Here is an 18,185-nt window from a genome sequence, read left to right as displayed (position 1 = left end):
CCTTCTCTTCTTTCAGGGGTTTCCAGTTCCTGTCGTTTCCTCTAGCATCCTAATATCTACAACTGATGACGCACCACCTAGACTGTCATTCTCATGGTTTGGAGTGAGTAAGCATTACTCGGGGAGCTTGATAAAAATGGGTATTCTAGGCCCTTACCCCAGAGATCCTGACTTAGTAGGCTGGAGGTAGGAGCCAGAAATCTCCATTTCATCAAATTCCCAGGTCAGTGGTTCTCAAATCAGTCTCCATCAGAACTACCTGGAGGGCTTATGAAAACACAGATTACTGGGCCCCACTTCTAAAGTTTCGGATTCAGTAGGCCTGGGGTGGAGCCCCAGGATCTTTGACTCTTTTTTATTTGTTTGTTTAATTTTTATTTTTGTCTGCGTTGGGTCTTCGGTGCTGCGCATGGGCTTTCTGTAGCTGCGGCTAGCACGGGCTACTCTTCATTGTGGTGCGCGGGCTTCTCATTGCAGTGGCTTCTCTTGCTGCGGAGCACGGACTCTAGGCACGCAGGCTTCAGTAGTTGCAGCAGGTGGGCTCAGTAGTTGCAGCATGTGGGCCCTAGAGCGCAGGCTCAGTAGCTGTGGCACGTGGGCTTAGTTGCACAGTGGCATGCAGGATCTTCCTGGACCAGGGATCGAACACATGTCCCCTGCATTGGCAGGTGGATTCTTAACCACTGCGCACCAGGGAAGCCCCCCCAGAATCTTTATTTCTAACAAGTTCCCAAGTAATATTGATGCTACTGGTCCAGGAACCATGTTTTAAGAACCACGGTCCAGGGTGATTCTAATAAAGGTGATCCCTGGGACCACACTTTCAGAAACACAGGCCCAGGGACTAAAGCTAATCTTGCTAGTATTCCATAAGTGTTCTTCCTAATATCTCCCAGCCTATCTCTCTGGCCTCATCTTGGTCCACCCACTCTCTGCCCTAGGCCAACCCCTAGCATTCTTTGCTCTTGGCACAGAAAAGTTCTCATCATTGCTAGAACTTGTCATGACTGTGCACTTGCTGGCCTTTGCACATGCTGTTCCTTCTCCTTGTAATGCCCTTCCCCCAAGCATTCCCTTAAGACCCTGCTCAAATGTTATCCCTTCTGTGTTGAGTGTTCCCCATCTCTCTGCTAGACATTTGTTGCTCCTTTCATTGGATTGCCTGACACTTTGTACATATCTCTAACATAGGAGCATGAAAACTTTTTTGACCAAAACCAGTAGAAAAAATTCATTTTATATTGCAACCCGATAAACATACTGATATATTACATAAAATTAACATATGATTTTATAAAATAATACTCACCTTAACATGCACTCTGCTATTTTTTTTTAAAGCTGGCTGTGACTTTTTAAATTGATTGTGGTATGAAACACACAGCTTTGGGGGCTTCCCTGGTGGCACAGTGGTTAAGAATCTGCCTGCCAATGCAGGGGACACGGGTTCGATCCCTGGTCTGGGAAGATCCCACATGTCGCAAAACGACTAAGCCCGTGCGCCACAACTACTGAGCCCGCGTGCCACAACTACTGAATCCCGCGCGCCTAGCGCCCGTGCTCCTCAACAAGAGAAGCCACCGCAATGAGAAGCCCGTGCACCGCAAGGAAGAGTAGCCCCCGCTAGACACAACTAGAGAAAGCCTGCGCGCAGCAATGAAGACCCAACACGGCCAAAAATAAATAAATTCATTAATTAAAAAAAAAATACACACACACAGCTTTGGCACACTTTTCTCATACTACATTGTAGTTATTTTTGTATTTATCTCCTCAATTAAAGTGTAATCTGTTTGAAGGTTAGGGTTGGATCTTATTCATCATGTGTTTCCAAAGCCTACTGGGGCACTTAATAGATAGTCAATAGGTATTTATTGAATGAATGAATGAATAAATGAATGAATACAGGGCCTATTGCTTTTTTTTAAAATAAATTTATTTATTTATTTATTTATTTTTGGCTGTGTTGGGTCTTCGTTTCTGTGCGAGCGCTTTCTCTCTAGTTGCGGCAAGCGGGGGCCACTCTTCATCATGGTGCGTGGGCCTTTCACTGTCGTGGGCCTATTGCTTTTGATTGTCCTTATCCAATATTGATCCAAACATTAATATTTAGCTAAATACAAGTCAGTTGGATCAATGGTTGAATCAACTGGATGCCCATAGAGAAATCAATGAAGGTCAACCCTTATCTCTTGCCGTACATAAAAATTAATTCAAAATAGATAGTGTATCCTCACATGGCTGAGAGAGAAATAGTGTCTCTCATGTTCCTTCTTATAAGGGCATTAATCTACCCTCATGACCTAGTTACCTCCCAAAGGCCTCACACCCTAATACCATCACATGGGGTTTAGGATTTCAACATATGAATTTGGGGGGGGGACACATACATTGTCTATAACAGTATAAAACCTAAAACTATAAAATTTGTGGTATAAGACACAGGAGAAAAATCTTTGCCACTTGGGACAGGCAATCATTTCTTAAAACACAAAGCATAAAACAAAAAAGAAAAAGTTGAGAAACTGAACTTTACCAACATAAAATCTTTTGCTCTTGGAAAGACAAATTGAGAAAATGAAAAGACATGACACAGGCTAACAAAAAATATTTGCAACATGTATATCAAAGGATTTGTGTCCAGAATATGTAAAGACTCCCAAAATTTAAGAATAAGACATGAAAAACCAAATTTTTAAAAAATGGGGGGACTTCCCTGGTGGCGCAGTGGTTAAGAATCCGCCTGCCAATGCAGGGCACACGGGTTCAATCCTTGGTCCAGGAAGATCCCACATGCCACAGAGCAACTAAGCCCGTGTGCCACAACTACTGAAGCCCACGTGCGTAGAGCCCGTGCTCCACAACAAGAGAAGCCACCGCAATAAGAAGCCTGCGCAGCGCAACAAAGAGTAGCCCCTGCTCGCGGCAACTAGAGAAAGCCCACGCGCAGCAACAAAGACCCAACACAGCCATAAACAAATAAATAAATAATACAAATAAAAAATGGGCAAAAGATTTGAACAGACTTTTTACCAGTGAAAACATATGAATGTCAAATAAACACATGAAAGGATGCTAAACATCATTAGTCACTAGGAAAATGCAACTTAAAATCACAATGAGATACCACTTCATACTCACTAGACTGGTGAAAATTTAAAAGATTGTCCACATAATCTTGGCAAGCACGTGGAGAAACAGGAACTGCTAGTGAAAATGTAAGTGGTACAACCAACTTGGAAAACAGTTTAGCAGTTGCTTGAAAAGTTAAACATACATTTACCATAGAGCTCAGACATTCCAATCCTAGATTTTACCCAACAGAAATGGAAAAATATGTCGAAAGACATGTTCAAGAATGTCCATAACAGCTTTATTTGTAATAGCCAAGAACTGGAGACAAGCAAATCCATCAATAGGAGGAGGAAATAAAAAGGAATGAACTATGGATACATGCAACAATATGGATGAATCTCAACGATGCTGAGTGAAAAAAGCCAAGCAAAAAGAGTACATGATGTATGATTCCTTTTATGTAAAATCCTAGAACATGCAAACTCATGTATAGTAACAAGAATTAGATCAACAGTTAGCTGGGAACAGGGGTGGAGGAACGGATGGATTGAAAGGGGTATGAAAAGACTATTAGGGATGATGGAACTATTTGTTATCTTGATTGTGAAGATGGTTTCAAGGGAGCATACATAAGTTACAATCAATCAAGTTGTACCTTTTAAATATAAGTAGTTTATTGCATTTCAATTATACCCTAACAAAGTTGTACAAAAATATTAATGACTAGCTAAACACAAGTCATAAATGCAAAAACGAAACAAAAATCCTAGTCTAAAATACAATGCATTTAAAATGCATAGCTTAAAAAGGAAAATAATGGATAATAGAATTCAAAGCATTTGGGGATCTAAGGTGGGGGAGAGGGAGGAGGACAAGGAAGAAGAAGAATTCTCATAATAAGTAAAATAAGATCATAAGTATTATTGAAATTCGATTACTCATATAAAAAAATTATCAGTTGCAGATGATGGAACACAGATTTCAGTACAGTGGGGCCCAAATCCAAGGAAAGACTGGTAGAAGAGCGGGGAAGTGAGACAGAGAAGGGAAGGAAGCCAGTAAAGAATATATTATCAAGGAAGTTACTAGTGCGGGCAGTCTGAGCTTGCTCCCAGTGTAGAATTCTGGGATGGAACTCCAGAACAGACAACTAAGAGTTGAGAGGAGAAGGAGCTGGGGTATTTATCCACCAATTCCCGTCAGTCAGTGGTTGAGAGCTACTTCCAGATGTGTTAATTTTCCAACACTTCCAGACTGCCCATAGGCAAGTAGAGCAGGCTGCAGTGGAAAAGGAGAGCCTTCAGGCAGAGAGTCACAGGGGCTGGAAATTAGATTCTAAGCTGGCATGCATGGAAATAATGCGTGTTAAGGAAATAAGGCAGGGCATGCTGTGCTGGTCATCCATTGCACGCCACATACTGTGGTTATTTACATAGACAGCAACCTTAAGAAGCTTACATTTCAACATGTGATACACCAGCTATTTTCCTAATTAGTTCTTGACTTTATCTAAATTTCATCTCAACTGAACACGACCTCTTAATTTTATGTTGACTTTCTCCTAAATCACCATGCACATGCAAAGAACAGCAGAATATCAGGGGAACCATTATAAATAGCTATCAAGTTTTAAACTTGATTTTTAAAAATATTTATTTATTTATTTATTTATTTATTTATTTTGGCTGCACCGGGTCTTAGTTGCAGCACTCAGGATCTTTGTTGCAGCATGCGGGATCTTTTTAGATGTGGCATGCGGGTGACATGCAGACTTTCTAGCTGCAACATGCGAACTCTTAGTTGAAGCATGCATGTGGGATTTAGTTCCCCGACCAGGTGTAGAACCTGGGCCTCTGCACTGGGGCTGGAGTCTTACCCACTGGACCACCAGGAAAGTCCCCTTGATGTTTTGACCCATGTTGACAATACCATTTTTTGGCTGCACTCAGAGACAATGTATTTTTCCAAAGACGGAATGATTCTATTGAAATGACATGAAAATTTTATGGCTGGAATCCTAGAAGGATGTGTGGTTTTCAGTAAAATATTAATGAAACAAAGCATTGTTAGAGTGACACATTTCCCTTGGCATCGATTAAGCCTCTGAATCCAGAGCTATTTCTGGATTTTTCACTTACATGAGCCAATACATTCTCTCTCCCTCTCTCCCTCTATATCAATTTGAGTTGTATTTGCTGTCACTTGCAATTTAAAAAGTTTTTAACTAATACAGAAATTGGCACCAGGAGTGGGGTTGTTTCCATGCATCCAAAATCCCACAAACGTCCACAACAGAGACATAAAAGAGAGATTACGTGAACACAGAGCATTCAGGTAGAAAGGAACTTAAGCACCGACTGACCCAACCAAGTCATTTTATGGGCAAGTAAATAAATCTCCAAGAAATTAAATAAATCAATATACTTTTAGTTAATGATAGTTTACAGAATGGATTATTATAACCCAGCACTCTGAACATTTGTAGGAGAAGTAGTTTTTGGAAACAACACTCAAAATAAGTGTAGTGTGTTACGAAGCTTCTCTGATAGGAACCGGTCCCAGTTCATGGTGCAGCGGTATCACTTTACTTCTTTTCAGTAAATATTTTTGGAGCACCAGAAATGTATTAGCCATTGAGTTAGGTGATGCACATAGAGCAGGGGAAAAGAACAGCAAGGACTGTACCCTCAAAGAACTTTGTATCTAGTGGGAAAGGCCGTCAGTTAACTCAGAGTTTCACGCAAATAAGTATTGTTCCTGTGATAATACATACCACAAAGAAAAAGTCCAGGATTATATGAGGGAATGTAAGAGGCAGAACTGCCTTTATGTAGGGGATCCAAGGAGCCTTCCACAAGGAAAGGATATTTAAATCGATACCTGAAGGATAGTAGAATTTTGCCAGGTGAATTTCTAGGGTAAATGATTCCAAGCATGTGCAAAGCCCCCTGATGGGAAAGAGCTCCGCTTCCTAAAGGAACAGAAAAACAAACTAGCATAAGTGAGCATTAGGGGAGTGAGGAAGAAGAACTCAAATGAAGCCAGGGAGATGGGTAGGGTAGATACACAGGGACTTTCTGAGAACTTTGGACGCTATTCTAGGAGCAAAGGGGAGACACTGAGGAACTTTACACAGGGTGGGGATGGGTTAGGGTTTGGAGGGGACCAGACTGAATGCAGAGAAATAAGAAAGGCATTAGAACAACAATCCAGGTCAGAGAGAAGAGGAATCCAGCGAGTAATGGTTTGAGTGGACGCAACAGTGAAAATAGAGGAATTTCTGACTGACTCGGTGAATATTCTGGAGGTAGAAGCAATACAGTTTGTTTTTTTTTTTTGGTACTAGTTTGAGTTGTTTGTGCTGTCACTTGCAATCTGAAGAGATGTGCAGAAATCGGTATCAGGCGTGGTGTGCGTCAATGGGGATGTGATGATTTAGTGATGAGGGTGATGTGAAATTTGACAGAGGGCAAAACAAGTAATGAGCAGGCTTCTAGGATAAGGCAGGGGGTGGGTTGGTGACACTGACTGACTTAGGGAACCAGGAAGGAGGAGAAGAAGGGGGAACCTTATGAGATCATGATCAAGGACAGGAGGGCTACTTGTAAGCTATGAAGAGCTAAAGGGCATGATAGGAACCAAACAGAAACAGGATAGCTTTGGGAATCGTGAAACTACTGAAGCCGGAGAGTTTCAAACTTTTCCACGTACGTTCCTCTAAAAAGACAAGGAAGGCAGAACTTCAGCATGTGGACCCTCTAGTAAGAAAACATCTGACCCCACGGCAGACTAATAAATAAAAATGCCATTTTTTCAATATGATACTTTTTAAGAAATCCATCAGCCATTTATTTACTGGAGGTAAGGGGGCCACAAACAAGGAATTTTTAGAATCTTGGAATTTCATGTTTTTGTGTTTATTGCTCACAACAATCTATGAGGAATCCTTGTCCTGTTCTAGTAAGTGGGAAGTCTGAAGCACAAAGATGGTCAAAACGGTTGCCTAGGTCACATGCAGGCAGAAAATGGTGGAACTAGGATTTAAAGTCAATGCTGTCTAAATATAGTACCTGACTCTCATATCTCACATAATAATTTGATGTGGGTTCCCAGTTATTCCAGAAAACCATATCCAAATACCTTAGCATTTTAAAAAGTTTTAAAATATGAGGAGGAAGCTCAGATGAACAGAATACCTTGTGCTGATTTTTAAGAGTCTAGGGATTGGGGGATAAAACCCTTTATGTAGACTCAAAACCCTTGGTATGTTATTTTTGATTATGTTAGTAGCTAACAAGTCAGGTTCAATTTTGCTAAATAAAATATAAGAATGCAAGAACTAATTTCACATTTTCCAAATTTTCTTCATTGTATCTCAAACACCAGACACCTTTAAAACCAAATAACATAACTTATAGTGTGGTATTTTATAAACAAAGAAGATTTTTAATGATTTTTTAAAATAGGCTAAACTACTTGCTAAACCAAATATCTCTTTAATAGCTGGAAGGACTTAAATATTACTATTTAACATTATAAAATCTTAAACTTGAAATCTTACAAAAGAAAAGCAACACACTTCCAAAATAACACCAAAAGACAAGACTTTTTTAAAAGCTTTAATTAAAAAAAAGTAAAACAGGAGATGGCATTTAAAAAGACAAGATAGTAATTAAATCATAATACTTATGTTCCTTTTAATTTGCTGTAATAATTCCTTTTCTTTGGAGTGTTCTTTCATATGCTCATTTCGTCCCAAAGAAAAATCACTAAAAAATAAGTTTTCCAACATAAAAAATGCATTCAGGTTCTCCTTGGGAGCTATAAACAATTGGTGCACTTTTCAGTGACAACACAAACATGTAAAACTGATGAAGCAGAAATTGCACCTGATTCTTACATGTTCATGCATATGGTGATACAAACAAAGTGCTTTATCTTGAAGACTCAAGAGAATATTTCCAGTTTTGACCTGTGAAAATTTCTCTGTTTGCCAGAGAAATCTCATCAGCTTTTTAAATGCCAGCACGGCAATTGTGAAATGATTTCACCTAAGGTGTCACCATCTATGATTCTTCAATTCACAGAGCACAATAGATGCTGGGTCTTTCTTTAAAAAGCACGTGAGGGGTGTGTGTGTGTGTGTGTGTGTCTGTACGTATTGTGTAAATTTTTTTTTAATTTTTGGAAAATTCTCATCATAAAGATTTGATTTTAGGATTAGAAGTTAGTTCTGCCTGCACAGGCATCCCCAAGTGCTCTGGCTCTGCCACTAATGCCAAGCATCTTGGTACCACTGAGAAGTTAACATCAAAGCCAGGAAGGGAAAGGAAAAAATGAAAAAGAGGAAGATGAAAAAGTAGAAGAGAAACAAGGACATAAAAAAGCTTGCTTACCGTACTGATAAACGGGGATATAATGATTTGTACTCTCATGGCATTCAACATATTTCTGAATTCAACATATTTCTGAATTCAGTCATGAAATCATATTCATTTTGGTTTATCCAACACATGCGATTTATCTGTTTTGTATAAGTATCAGGCAATATTTATACATAACCCTAAATCTGTGTGTATGTTGTGGCATCTTCAGGGTAGGTTGGAGTGATTATTCCATTATTGGATCACTATTTTGTGACTGTGAATAAGGTTTTATACAGTTTGCTTGTTTTATAAACACCATAACTGCAATGAAATAAATATTCACAAACTTCTACAAGTCCGTATAAATATCCATTTCAATAATAAATTCAGTAGAAGTCACAACAATTTGCAGTGGAAACACTGAATATGGAATACACATTTCAAATAAATAGTTAAGCTTGGAGCAATATACCCTAAATGCTAAATTGTCTTGGAAGTTGAAAGAAAACTTAGATTTTCTAGCCAGTTAATTTTTCAAATACTGGAATTTCTGATGTAAGTCACAATTTCAGAGATTTATACTGGGAAAAGAAAAACTCAGCAAGAAAAATATGGTCAGCATTTCTAGTGACCCTGCTATTGAAAGTTCCAATATCCATGCACACAAAAATACTACACTTTGCTATTAGAAAGTGTTCTTTCATTCTCCAATGGAACTCTGTAGTCATGCCTTAAACAGAATTTTAAAGGAAACAAGGAGAGGACAGGAGAAGATAGAAGGACAGAAGAGACCCAGTCTCATGGTCGTCCCACAGATTCGATGTGCCACAGGGGGCAATGTAACCTTTGGCAAACTTCAGACCACAGACGGCATGTTTCAGGAGTCCACTGAATTAAAATTGTGGTTATCATATTTCAAAGGCGCTAATGTAGTAGTTTTCTGGAAATTATCAAAGGCAGAGAAAATACTGCCTCATGGCAACATCCTAACTATAAAAAATAATTAGCACTTTTTGGCATGGGGATTAGAAGATCAGAGTTTTTCTAAATTCTCCACCAAACTCACCTAACATTTCAGGATACAGCAAAGGAAATCCCAGGGAGAAAACCACACCAAATTCTAAGGTTTCACAGTCTCATAATGCATCATTCTAGAATGTTCTAGAGTTCTATCATTGACCTTCGCTGGAAATCCTATTGTGCATCTTCAGACTAGAACCCACAATTGAGAGTTGTGGGTAAGCCTGACTCTCATAAAAGAAAAGGAATTGCTGTATGCCAAGTCTTTACAAGCAGATTTTTTGTGGGACTTGCCAAAAGAGGAAAGGAACTTCTTTAGGTCTGTGAGCCACCAGCAAATCTGAGTGACATCTGTGGGGTTTGCTGGCTGTGCTGAACAAGTAGAAAGAAAACTGTAATGGAAGTCAGGGGATCATCTTCACATCCTGGCTCTTTCACCAAAATCCTTTTTGTGGGATACAGAATGCATTTTCCCCGTCCAAAGCACAATCTCGAAATTCCCCCCACATGCTTTAGAAATCAAATAATGAATGATGTCACTTTCAGTGGTAAAATGAGGAAACATAAAATACAACAGCAAAGATAAGAGTTTCACACCATAATGGTAATTTCCCTTAACAAAAATAACAAACCACAGGTCACCCAACTTATCAAAAGGAAAGTACGGGTTATTACTCAACCATTTTAGATTTAAATTTGTTACTACCATAATGGTGCTGCATACTAATATTGATTGATACCTATATATTCTTTGGTAGTGCTGAGACTTTCATATATTTTTTCAGGGTAAGACTTTTTCTGCTGTTATAGAACCTATGATATCCTACTGGATTCCAATATATCGGATACCATATTTGCATTACCAAAACAAAAATTTTCATTTTATACTTTCAGATCACTGTCTATATATGATGAAAAATATTTAATATTTTTGTTTTCAAAAATTTCTCTGTGAAACGGGATGTATCTTATACACATCTGTGTGTCTTAACAGAACAGTAATTATATGGAATATATTTGTTTCTTTGTATTACAATTTCCTTATTTGCCCAGTGGAGATGATACAGGCCCCTACTAAGTTCACTAAGTTGTTGCAAACATCAAGGAGATCATTTATGCACACATTTTTTGAGATAAATGAAGCATTATGCAAAATGCCCTTATGCTAATAGCAGCTACAGGAGCAACTAGGGATTAACTTTGATTACTTTGGAGAAAGAATACCGAACATCCTCTACTGTAGCTAGGTGATAAGACACACTTTGGCTAGAGAAGAAAAAAAAAATTTGAGAGACCTTTCTAAGGCTGGTGGGAAGATGAATTTTCTTGCCAGTGGAATCCACTGAACAATTTATTTGTACACATTACATTCCAAGTCGGCCTTTAATTTCCACCTATTGCCCAAGAGTTTAAAGAGAGAAGGCCACACCTACTAAAGTAAGAGATAAAACGCTTTTGTCTCTGGGTCAGCACAAAATCACATCTCTGCTAAACAGACCGCTTAGGTTTAACAATTACTGAATTTCCTTTCAGAAGCTGTGGCTGCATAGACATGTCTTATGATTTGGAAAAATCTGAACAATTTTTCTTAAAAAACACCCCCAGATATGCTTCATCCTTTATCACTGCCCAATTAGCTAAAATCCGAATGCTTCTCCCCGATGTATTTTTTTGAAGTAGAAAAGGATAGCTTTATTGCTTTGCCAGGCAAAGGGGGATAGAGCAGGCTCCTGCCTTGATAAACTATGTGTCCCCACCCCAGAGGATTTGATGAGGGGTTTTATAACAATGGTGAGGTGGGACGTCTGACAAGATTAGGGTGTGAGCAGGGCTTGTGCTCCCTTAATCTTGTCTCACGTGGTCGGTCCCCTAATCTTGATCTCTGTCCCAGATGTATTTTAAATAAAGCGTTGTAGGCATCATCATTTTGTCTAAATTTTTAGTCTCCTACATAAAAATCTCAGCATAGGGTCCCACTTTCACTTAGACTACCTGTTTTAGATACATGTTTATATGATGGAAAAGACAAAGGCAAGTAAAAAAAAGGCTAGAAGGGACTACACTAAAATAAAAATCTTTTTCCCTGGTTGATAGGATTATGGCTAATCTCATCTTGATTTTGGTCCAATGATCTATATATTCTCTATAAGTTTTAAAAATTTGTTTTACAACAAGCATGTATTTATTTTATAACAAGGGGTGGGGCGAACCCATTGCATAGAAAGAGTCTCAAGAAAAGTGGATAAAATGTGCCACATCAGATGCCACTGACATTGTCTCAGACACTTGGGAATCAGAAGGCTCACAAGAGTTCCTTTTCACAGCTAGCTCAACCTACTTCAACAATGTTAAGTGAGCAACAATATCATTTTTTTAAAAAAACAGAGAGATAAATAGCACTTTAGAAAAAAATTAAAGCATATTTCCATGCAGGGGCAACTGATTTAGCAACATTTAACAAGTCTTTTTAAACTCAGTTGTCATAGAGCACCATGAAATATTCACATAAAAGAGATGCAGGCAGCTTGAAGATGAGTATTTCCTCGTTCATGAGATGCCTAATTGACTTGCGACAATAGGAAATACTCAGCGCCTCTGGTTCGGGCCAACATGGATGATGACATGTTTCTCATAAGCCCTTTTCATGGTTTTCTCAATTTGCTTCAGAAAAACTTGTGGGATTCGTCCACATAAAGTGTGCACAGTCTCCAAAAACTTCAGCTGAAGAGGGTAATACATGGATTGAAAGAGATTGTCTTGAAAGGGAAACTGAAAGATGAGTTAAAAAAAAAAAAAAAAGTGTATTTTAGTTACTGAAATGCCATTTAAAACGCAAATAACTTACTGAGAAATGACACAGGGAATTACTGTAAGCATGCAGGCACAGCTTGGTACGTTTTTAGATACAGAGGAAGGGACCGCCGAGGACCGAGGTTCAAATCCTGATTCAAGGTTCAAATCCTGATTCAGTCCTGTGCAACCTCAGGCAATCACTTACCCTTTTGGGGCCTGTTTCTTTACTTCTTAAAAAAAAAAAAAAAAAAAAAAAAATGATTTATTTGGGTTCTAAAAGCTCTTAAAATCTAAGAGTGAAGTATATTTCCCAGGACAGGATATTCTATAGCATGCTCTTGCCGAGTAGAAGCAAGACTCAAGTATAAACAGCAAGGTCCTACTGTATAGCACAGGGAACTATGTTCAATATCCTGTGACAAACCCCATAATGGAAAAGAAGATGAAAAAGAATACATATATGTATAACTGAGTTACTTTGCTGTACAGAAGAAATTAACACAACATTGTAAATCAACTATACTTCAATAAAATTTTTAAAAAAGATTCAAGTAGATACTTGAAATCTACTAAAATAAAACACTGAGTTGTTCATATATCTTGCCTTTGTAGCAATCTTAATGAAGGAACTATGGTAATCTCATGAAGTTCAGAGTTTAACAACTACTAGTGAAATGTATCATCAGTGAACTTTATTTTAGTAATTCAGGTACCAAATATTGGTTGTTGGTTTTTTCCCACTTAATATTGGACTTTAAAAAGAAATTATCTTCTTTTCCTATGGAATGTGTCTGTATTTCCCAAGATAAGTCTTTCAGACCACCTAATTATGAGCATGAGTCCAAGTTTTATTACAATCTTGTCGAAAGGGAAAAGGCCTCTAGTAGGTCAAGTCAAAGATTCATTGTTGGCAAGGACATTCTAAACAAAAAGACTAGAGAAAAAAACAAAAGGGAAATAAGAATGATGAAAAGTCAGATACTATTGCCTGACAGCAGAGTGGGTGGGTGTCTAGTTTCCTAAAACAAGTCTTAATCCCTTAAAGTTCATCAGAAATATTGCTTAAGCATGTTTATCAGAAACGTGAATTTCTTCCCAGAAGGAGATTACACATTATGTAATGCAAAAAAAGCGTTCTGTCCGAGACCATGTTTGGAACACTTTTTCTTTCACAGCACAATTTAGACCATTGATAAACTCCTTTTCATCACTGTATCCCCAGTGACAGGAACCGAATAGGTCAAAACCGTGGAGCCCTCCTTGATTCCTCTCTTTCCCCTACATCCTTCACCTGGTGCAACAACCAAGTACCGTAAACTCTACCTCTACAGCACGTCCCGAGTCCGGCCTCTCATCTTCCCGACACCACACAAGTGCACGCCAGCACCATCTCTCACCTGGAAGGCTGCAGTAAGTCTCACAGATAGCCTTTTTGTTTTCACTCTTGCAACCCCTGCACCAAGTTACCATGGAGGTATTTTTAAAGCATAAATCAGAGCACATCGTTTTCCTGCAGGGGCTTCCCGCTGCAATTAGAGTAAGATTCCAACCCCTCTCCTGTCCCCAAAGGTTCAATGTGACCTGGAACTCTCCCTGCTCATCTCCTCCTCTCTTCCCTTTTCTGTTCATTCTGGTTACTGTGGCCTCTTCCCTGTCGGTGGGCACACAAACTTACTCCCGACTCAGGGACTTTTCCCAGGTTATTTCTTCTACTTGGCAGGATCTCTCCCCAGATTGTCCCAGGGATCAAGGCTCAGGCTGGCCGAAGCCTCCCTGAGGACCCGAGCTCGTGAACCTTCCTCTCCATCCTGGATGCCCATCACCCTGCTCTGGTCACCTTTTAACCTTCCACTATCTGATAAGAGTTTTATTGATTTCTTGGTTTATGTGAGTACTGTCTGGCTCCTCACCCAGAATATACGCTTCATGAGGAGCGGGCTTTGTCAGTCTTGTTGACTTCTGAGTTCCCAGAACCTAGAATTGTTCCCGCATAAAATAGGCTCTTCAGAGATGATTGTTGAAAGAATTACTGGCAGAATGTCTGCCTCGTATATAATTTTCCTTGGGTCATGATGGGGGGAGATCACACTTACCCTTCACACAAACATACACACAGGGTTAGGGTATGTGAGTATGTGTGTTTGTGTGTGTGTGTGAGAGGGAGAGAGAGAGAGAGAAGGGGAGGGAAGAGAAGGAAGAGGGAGGGACAGGAGGAATATTTTCAGAGAGAGATAAAGGAAGAAAGAGACATACAGTGAAAGAGAGAGAGAGGAAAAATATTTATAGAGGGGAAGAGAGAGAGCAAGTGAGAAAATGTGGACAAGATAAGAAAAGAGTGTGAAACTTCTAATTATTGAGAACAACTCTATGTCGGGTGCTGTACTAAAAGTGTAAAAACAATCATTTTGCTGAATTCTCACAACACATTTTATGAGGTAGATAATATTATTATCCCCATTTCACAGATGAGGAAACTGAGGCTCAGTAAGTCAAGAGCACAGAGTTAATGACTAATCACCAGAAAGTGACAAAATTGGGACCTGAACCCAGGTCTGTCGAAGCCCAAAGCCAAGCCCTGACCCCACTGCACTGGGGTGCACAGTGGCGAGTGGAGAAATAGGTCTTTTATGATGAAGTCTGTCTATATTTACTCGAGTTTCAGGATGGGGTTAGTGATTGTCCTGATTGAAATGCATGAACGAAAACTGTCTTTTTAGTCCCAACTGAGGAAAATCAGTGAGTGTATTATGCAGGATCATTTATGAAACAGTTATTTGGCCCTCTTTCTGATCCACCCAGAAAACAAACAAGACCGACTGTAATTCTAGAACCGCAGTTGCTCAATCCCAGGCCAGATTACAGAACAACCTGGGGCATGGCTCTGATGTCCATGTCTGCTGCATTCTTATTTAACTTCCGTTTGTACTCCTGAATGGGTTTGCGCCTGGAGTCAGTGTTTGAATATCTAAATGTGATGTCACTAAGTACAGAACAAATTTTCTGTGTAATTAAATCACCTGGCTTTTGAGAAACAACAGCAGGAATCCCAGGAGAAGAAAGAGGTGTTAGTTTATTGGCACATGAAATTCTTTCCCTCCACAGAAGACAATTCTGGGGATTCCAGAATTGGAATTCTCTGGGATTCTCCTTAGCAAAATGCGTACTTTCACACGTGCAAAAACGCATTACTATGTTGCAGGATTCACCCTCGCCTCACTCCTGCCAAATCCTTTTCATGAATCATGAAGGTTCCCAGATCCCCAAGGAAAAAACCCTCTAATAAAATCTACATGCCTTCTGTCAGGGGTTGGCAAATTTTTTCTGTAAAGGGCTAGATAGTAAGTATTTCAGACTCTGTGGGCCGTACAGTGTGTCACAGCTACTCATCTCTGCCTTTGTGGCATACCAGTGGCCACAGACAATACGTAACATGAACAGTTGTTGCTGTGTCCTGATAAGACTATATGAACAGAGAAATCTGAATTTCATAAAACTTTCCTGTGTTACGAAATATTCTTCTGTTCATTTTTTCCCCAACTATTTAAGAAACCATTCTTACCCCACACGGCTTACAAAAACAGGCCAGATTCGGCCCAATATTTGGCCCAAGTCGGCCGACCCCTACACTCTATGTTTTGGAATGAAAGTTTCAAAAGGGAAATCTCTGAAAGCAGCTGTTGCTGGTTCTGCCCCAGCAACTTCAAGGGGAAAGGCAATGTGGAAAGCAGTGTTTCCCAAAGTGAGGGATGCAGGTACCAGCAGGCAGTACTTGAGGTGTTATTAGGTGGTGAACCACAAAGCAAGGTCCTTTCGACCTTCCCAGTTACTGCAAGGAGACAGCTCACATAGGTCTTTAACTGCTCCTGCTAACCAACCTCCTCAAGGGAGTAAGAGGGGGCCTCAGCTCCAGGCCAGAATAGTTGGTGTGATCTTCACACTCAGCCAGAGGCAATTACAAGGCTGTCTGGCCGGTCTCAGGGGGGGAAGCTGCCCTCCCAGACTTGGTGCATGGCAGCGAGCTGCAGTTTTCTTTGTGTGTATAAGCCACCCTGGCTTATACGCACGTCTGCATCCCTGCCCCAAGCACCTCCATGTGGAGGCCTCCTTTGGGAGATGTGTGTGGGGGGGTACCTTTCTCCTCCTCCCCTCTTCCTTCCCTCTCCTCTTCCCCAAGGTTCATGGGTCCGTAAAGATGCAAAAGCCTTTTATTCAGGAGATATTCCTGCCTCCGTGCTGCAGCCACTTGACCCTCAGCCAGCATCCTTTGGTGCATAAAAATGGACCACCGAGAGCCGGTGCCTCTTCTTGCCTCTTGCTTGCACTGTGGCAGTCCATAAATAAAGACTTGATTGTCACTTTGGTTTGGCTCCTGGTCCTAACTCAGGAGTCCCCAGCTCCTGGTCCTTGAACTGGTACCGGTCTGCGGCCTGTTAGGAGCCGGGCCGCACAGCAGGAGGTGAGCGGCGGGCGAGCGAGCGAAGCTTCATCCACCGCTCCCCATCGCTGGCATTACTGCCTGAACCATCCCCCACGCCCTCCCACCCTCCCACCCCATCCGTGGAAAAATCGTCTTCCTTGTAATGCGTCCCTGGTGCCAAAAAGGTTGGGGACCGCTGTCCTAAATGACCACCTCGACACCTGCTTGTTCAATAGGGTGGAGTTGGCAATCAGGCAACACACTTAGCTTGAGCTGAATAATATTTTATTTTTATTGTATTACCTATATCCTAACCTCTGACCCTTTATTACGGCAAATGGCACAGAGTTTCTCTCTCTCTTTTTTTTTTTTTTCTTTCTGTTCTCTTTTTTTGGGGGGGGGATTTTTTTTTTAATTCAAACAGAAAGTCACAAAAATTATAATCATCCTCATCAGTTCACTCAGTCCCATGTAATTAATTTTTTTTTCATCTTGATCTTTTGTTAGCACTTTTATGAATTCATCAGTTTTCCATTAGAGTTCTGAAAATGCTTATTCATTCAGTTCAGCAGTATAGTCAGTTACCAAGGTTTTCCCTTTCTGATAGGACACTTCCTCCTTCAGCGAATTTATTTCAGAGAAAAAAAAATGAGTGACTTTCTTGGAAATATTAAGTCAAGAGTGGACAAAATATAGTATCAGGTGGCAAGTGGATGGAGTGACATAGCGTGAGTGAGGTTGGGGAAAAGTGGTTAGAACTCAATGCTTCTGGGAATTATTTGGCCTTCAAAGGGACGGGTGACCAAAGCGCCTGCACTGCTTCATGCTGATAAGTACATGTCTGCTGAATGGGGGGTGAGAACACACTTACATCTCGGATTGCTTCATAGAGCGCTTTGAAAGTTGGCTGCTTCTCGTCATGGTAGACGCCTCGGTTCCCATGCAGGACAGACACGCCTTCCCGCTCGGCCGCTCTGCAATTGCTTCCGTACATGCAGTGATCAGGACGGTAGTTCCACTGGCAGGGGAACACGTACAGACACTCTGGTGGTGACAAGAGAAAGATATGTGTGTACAATCAGTGTCAGCGATGAAACCAACGTTTCCATAAACTGCACACCACACAGGATTTCAAAGCATGTGACTGTGATTGTGACTTGTAGCTCAGATTTTACCACGTTTGTCGATATTCTGAGATCAGGAATTGAAGGAGCACACATTAGTGATGTTGGAGGTTTTACCCCAAAGAGGAGGGCGATATAGCATCTTAGACAAGAAAGCAAATAAGGGCAGCAGACAGCCTGGATCAGAATCCCAACTCTGTCACTCAAAAACAGTGCAACCTGGGTCCAGTGACTTAACCGTCCGTGGTTCAATTTCCTCATCTGCAAGATGGATGTAACAGGATTGCCCTGTTATTTTGATGATTTCATTTTTAAAAAGCTCATGTAAAATGCATAGCAGAGTGACAAGCACACGGCGGTGGTCCACAGCATTAGCAGTTACAATCAACT

At 40.4% G+C, this 18,185-nt stretch overlaps 1 protein-coding gene across 1 annotated transcript in view; it reads right to left on the bottom strand.

Moving 5' to 3' along the window:
* Positions 1-8,788: 8,788 nt before the first annotated feature.
* GXYLT2 (glucoside xylosyltransferase 2) overlaps positions 8,789-18,185 on the bottom strand; it is an 80,351-nt gene continuing 70,954 nt past the window's right edge. Inside the window, exons 6-7 of the mRNA XM_036869947.1 lie at positions 17,543-17,715; positions 8,789-12,230 (exon numbers count right to left, since the gene is read on the bottom strand). Coding sequence (XP_036725842.1) covers positions 12,048-12,230; positions 17,543-17,715 — 356 coding nt within the window. The 3' untranslated portion in view covers positions 8,789-12,047. The remainder of the gene's footprint in view (positions 12,231-17,542; positions 17,716-18,185) is intronic.

The sequence above is a fragment of the Balaenoptera musculus genome, chromosome 11 (genome assembly GCF_009873245.2).
Source record: "Balaenoptera musculus isolate JJ_BM4_2016_0621 chromosome 11, mBalMus1.pri.v3, whole genome shotgun sequence".
Classification (NCBI taxonomy): domain Eukaryota; kingdom Metazoa; phylum Chordata; class Mammalia; order Artiodactyla; family Balaenopteridae; genus Balaenoptera; species Balaenoptera musculus.
This window is presented reverse-complemented; position numbering and strand designations above follow the sequence as displayed.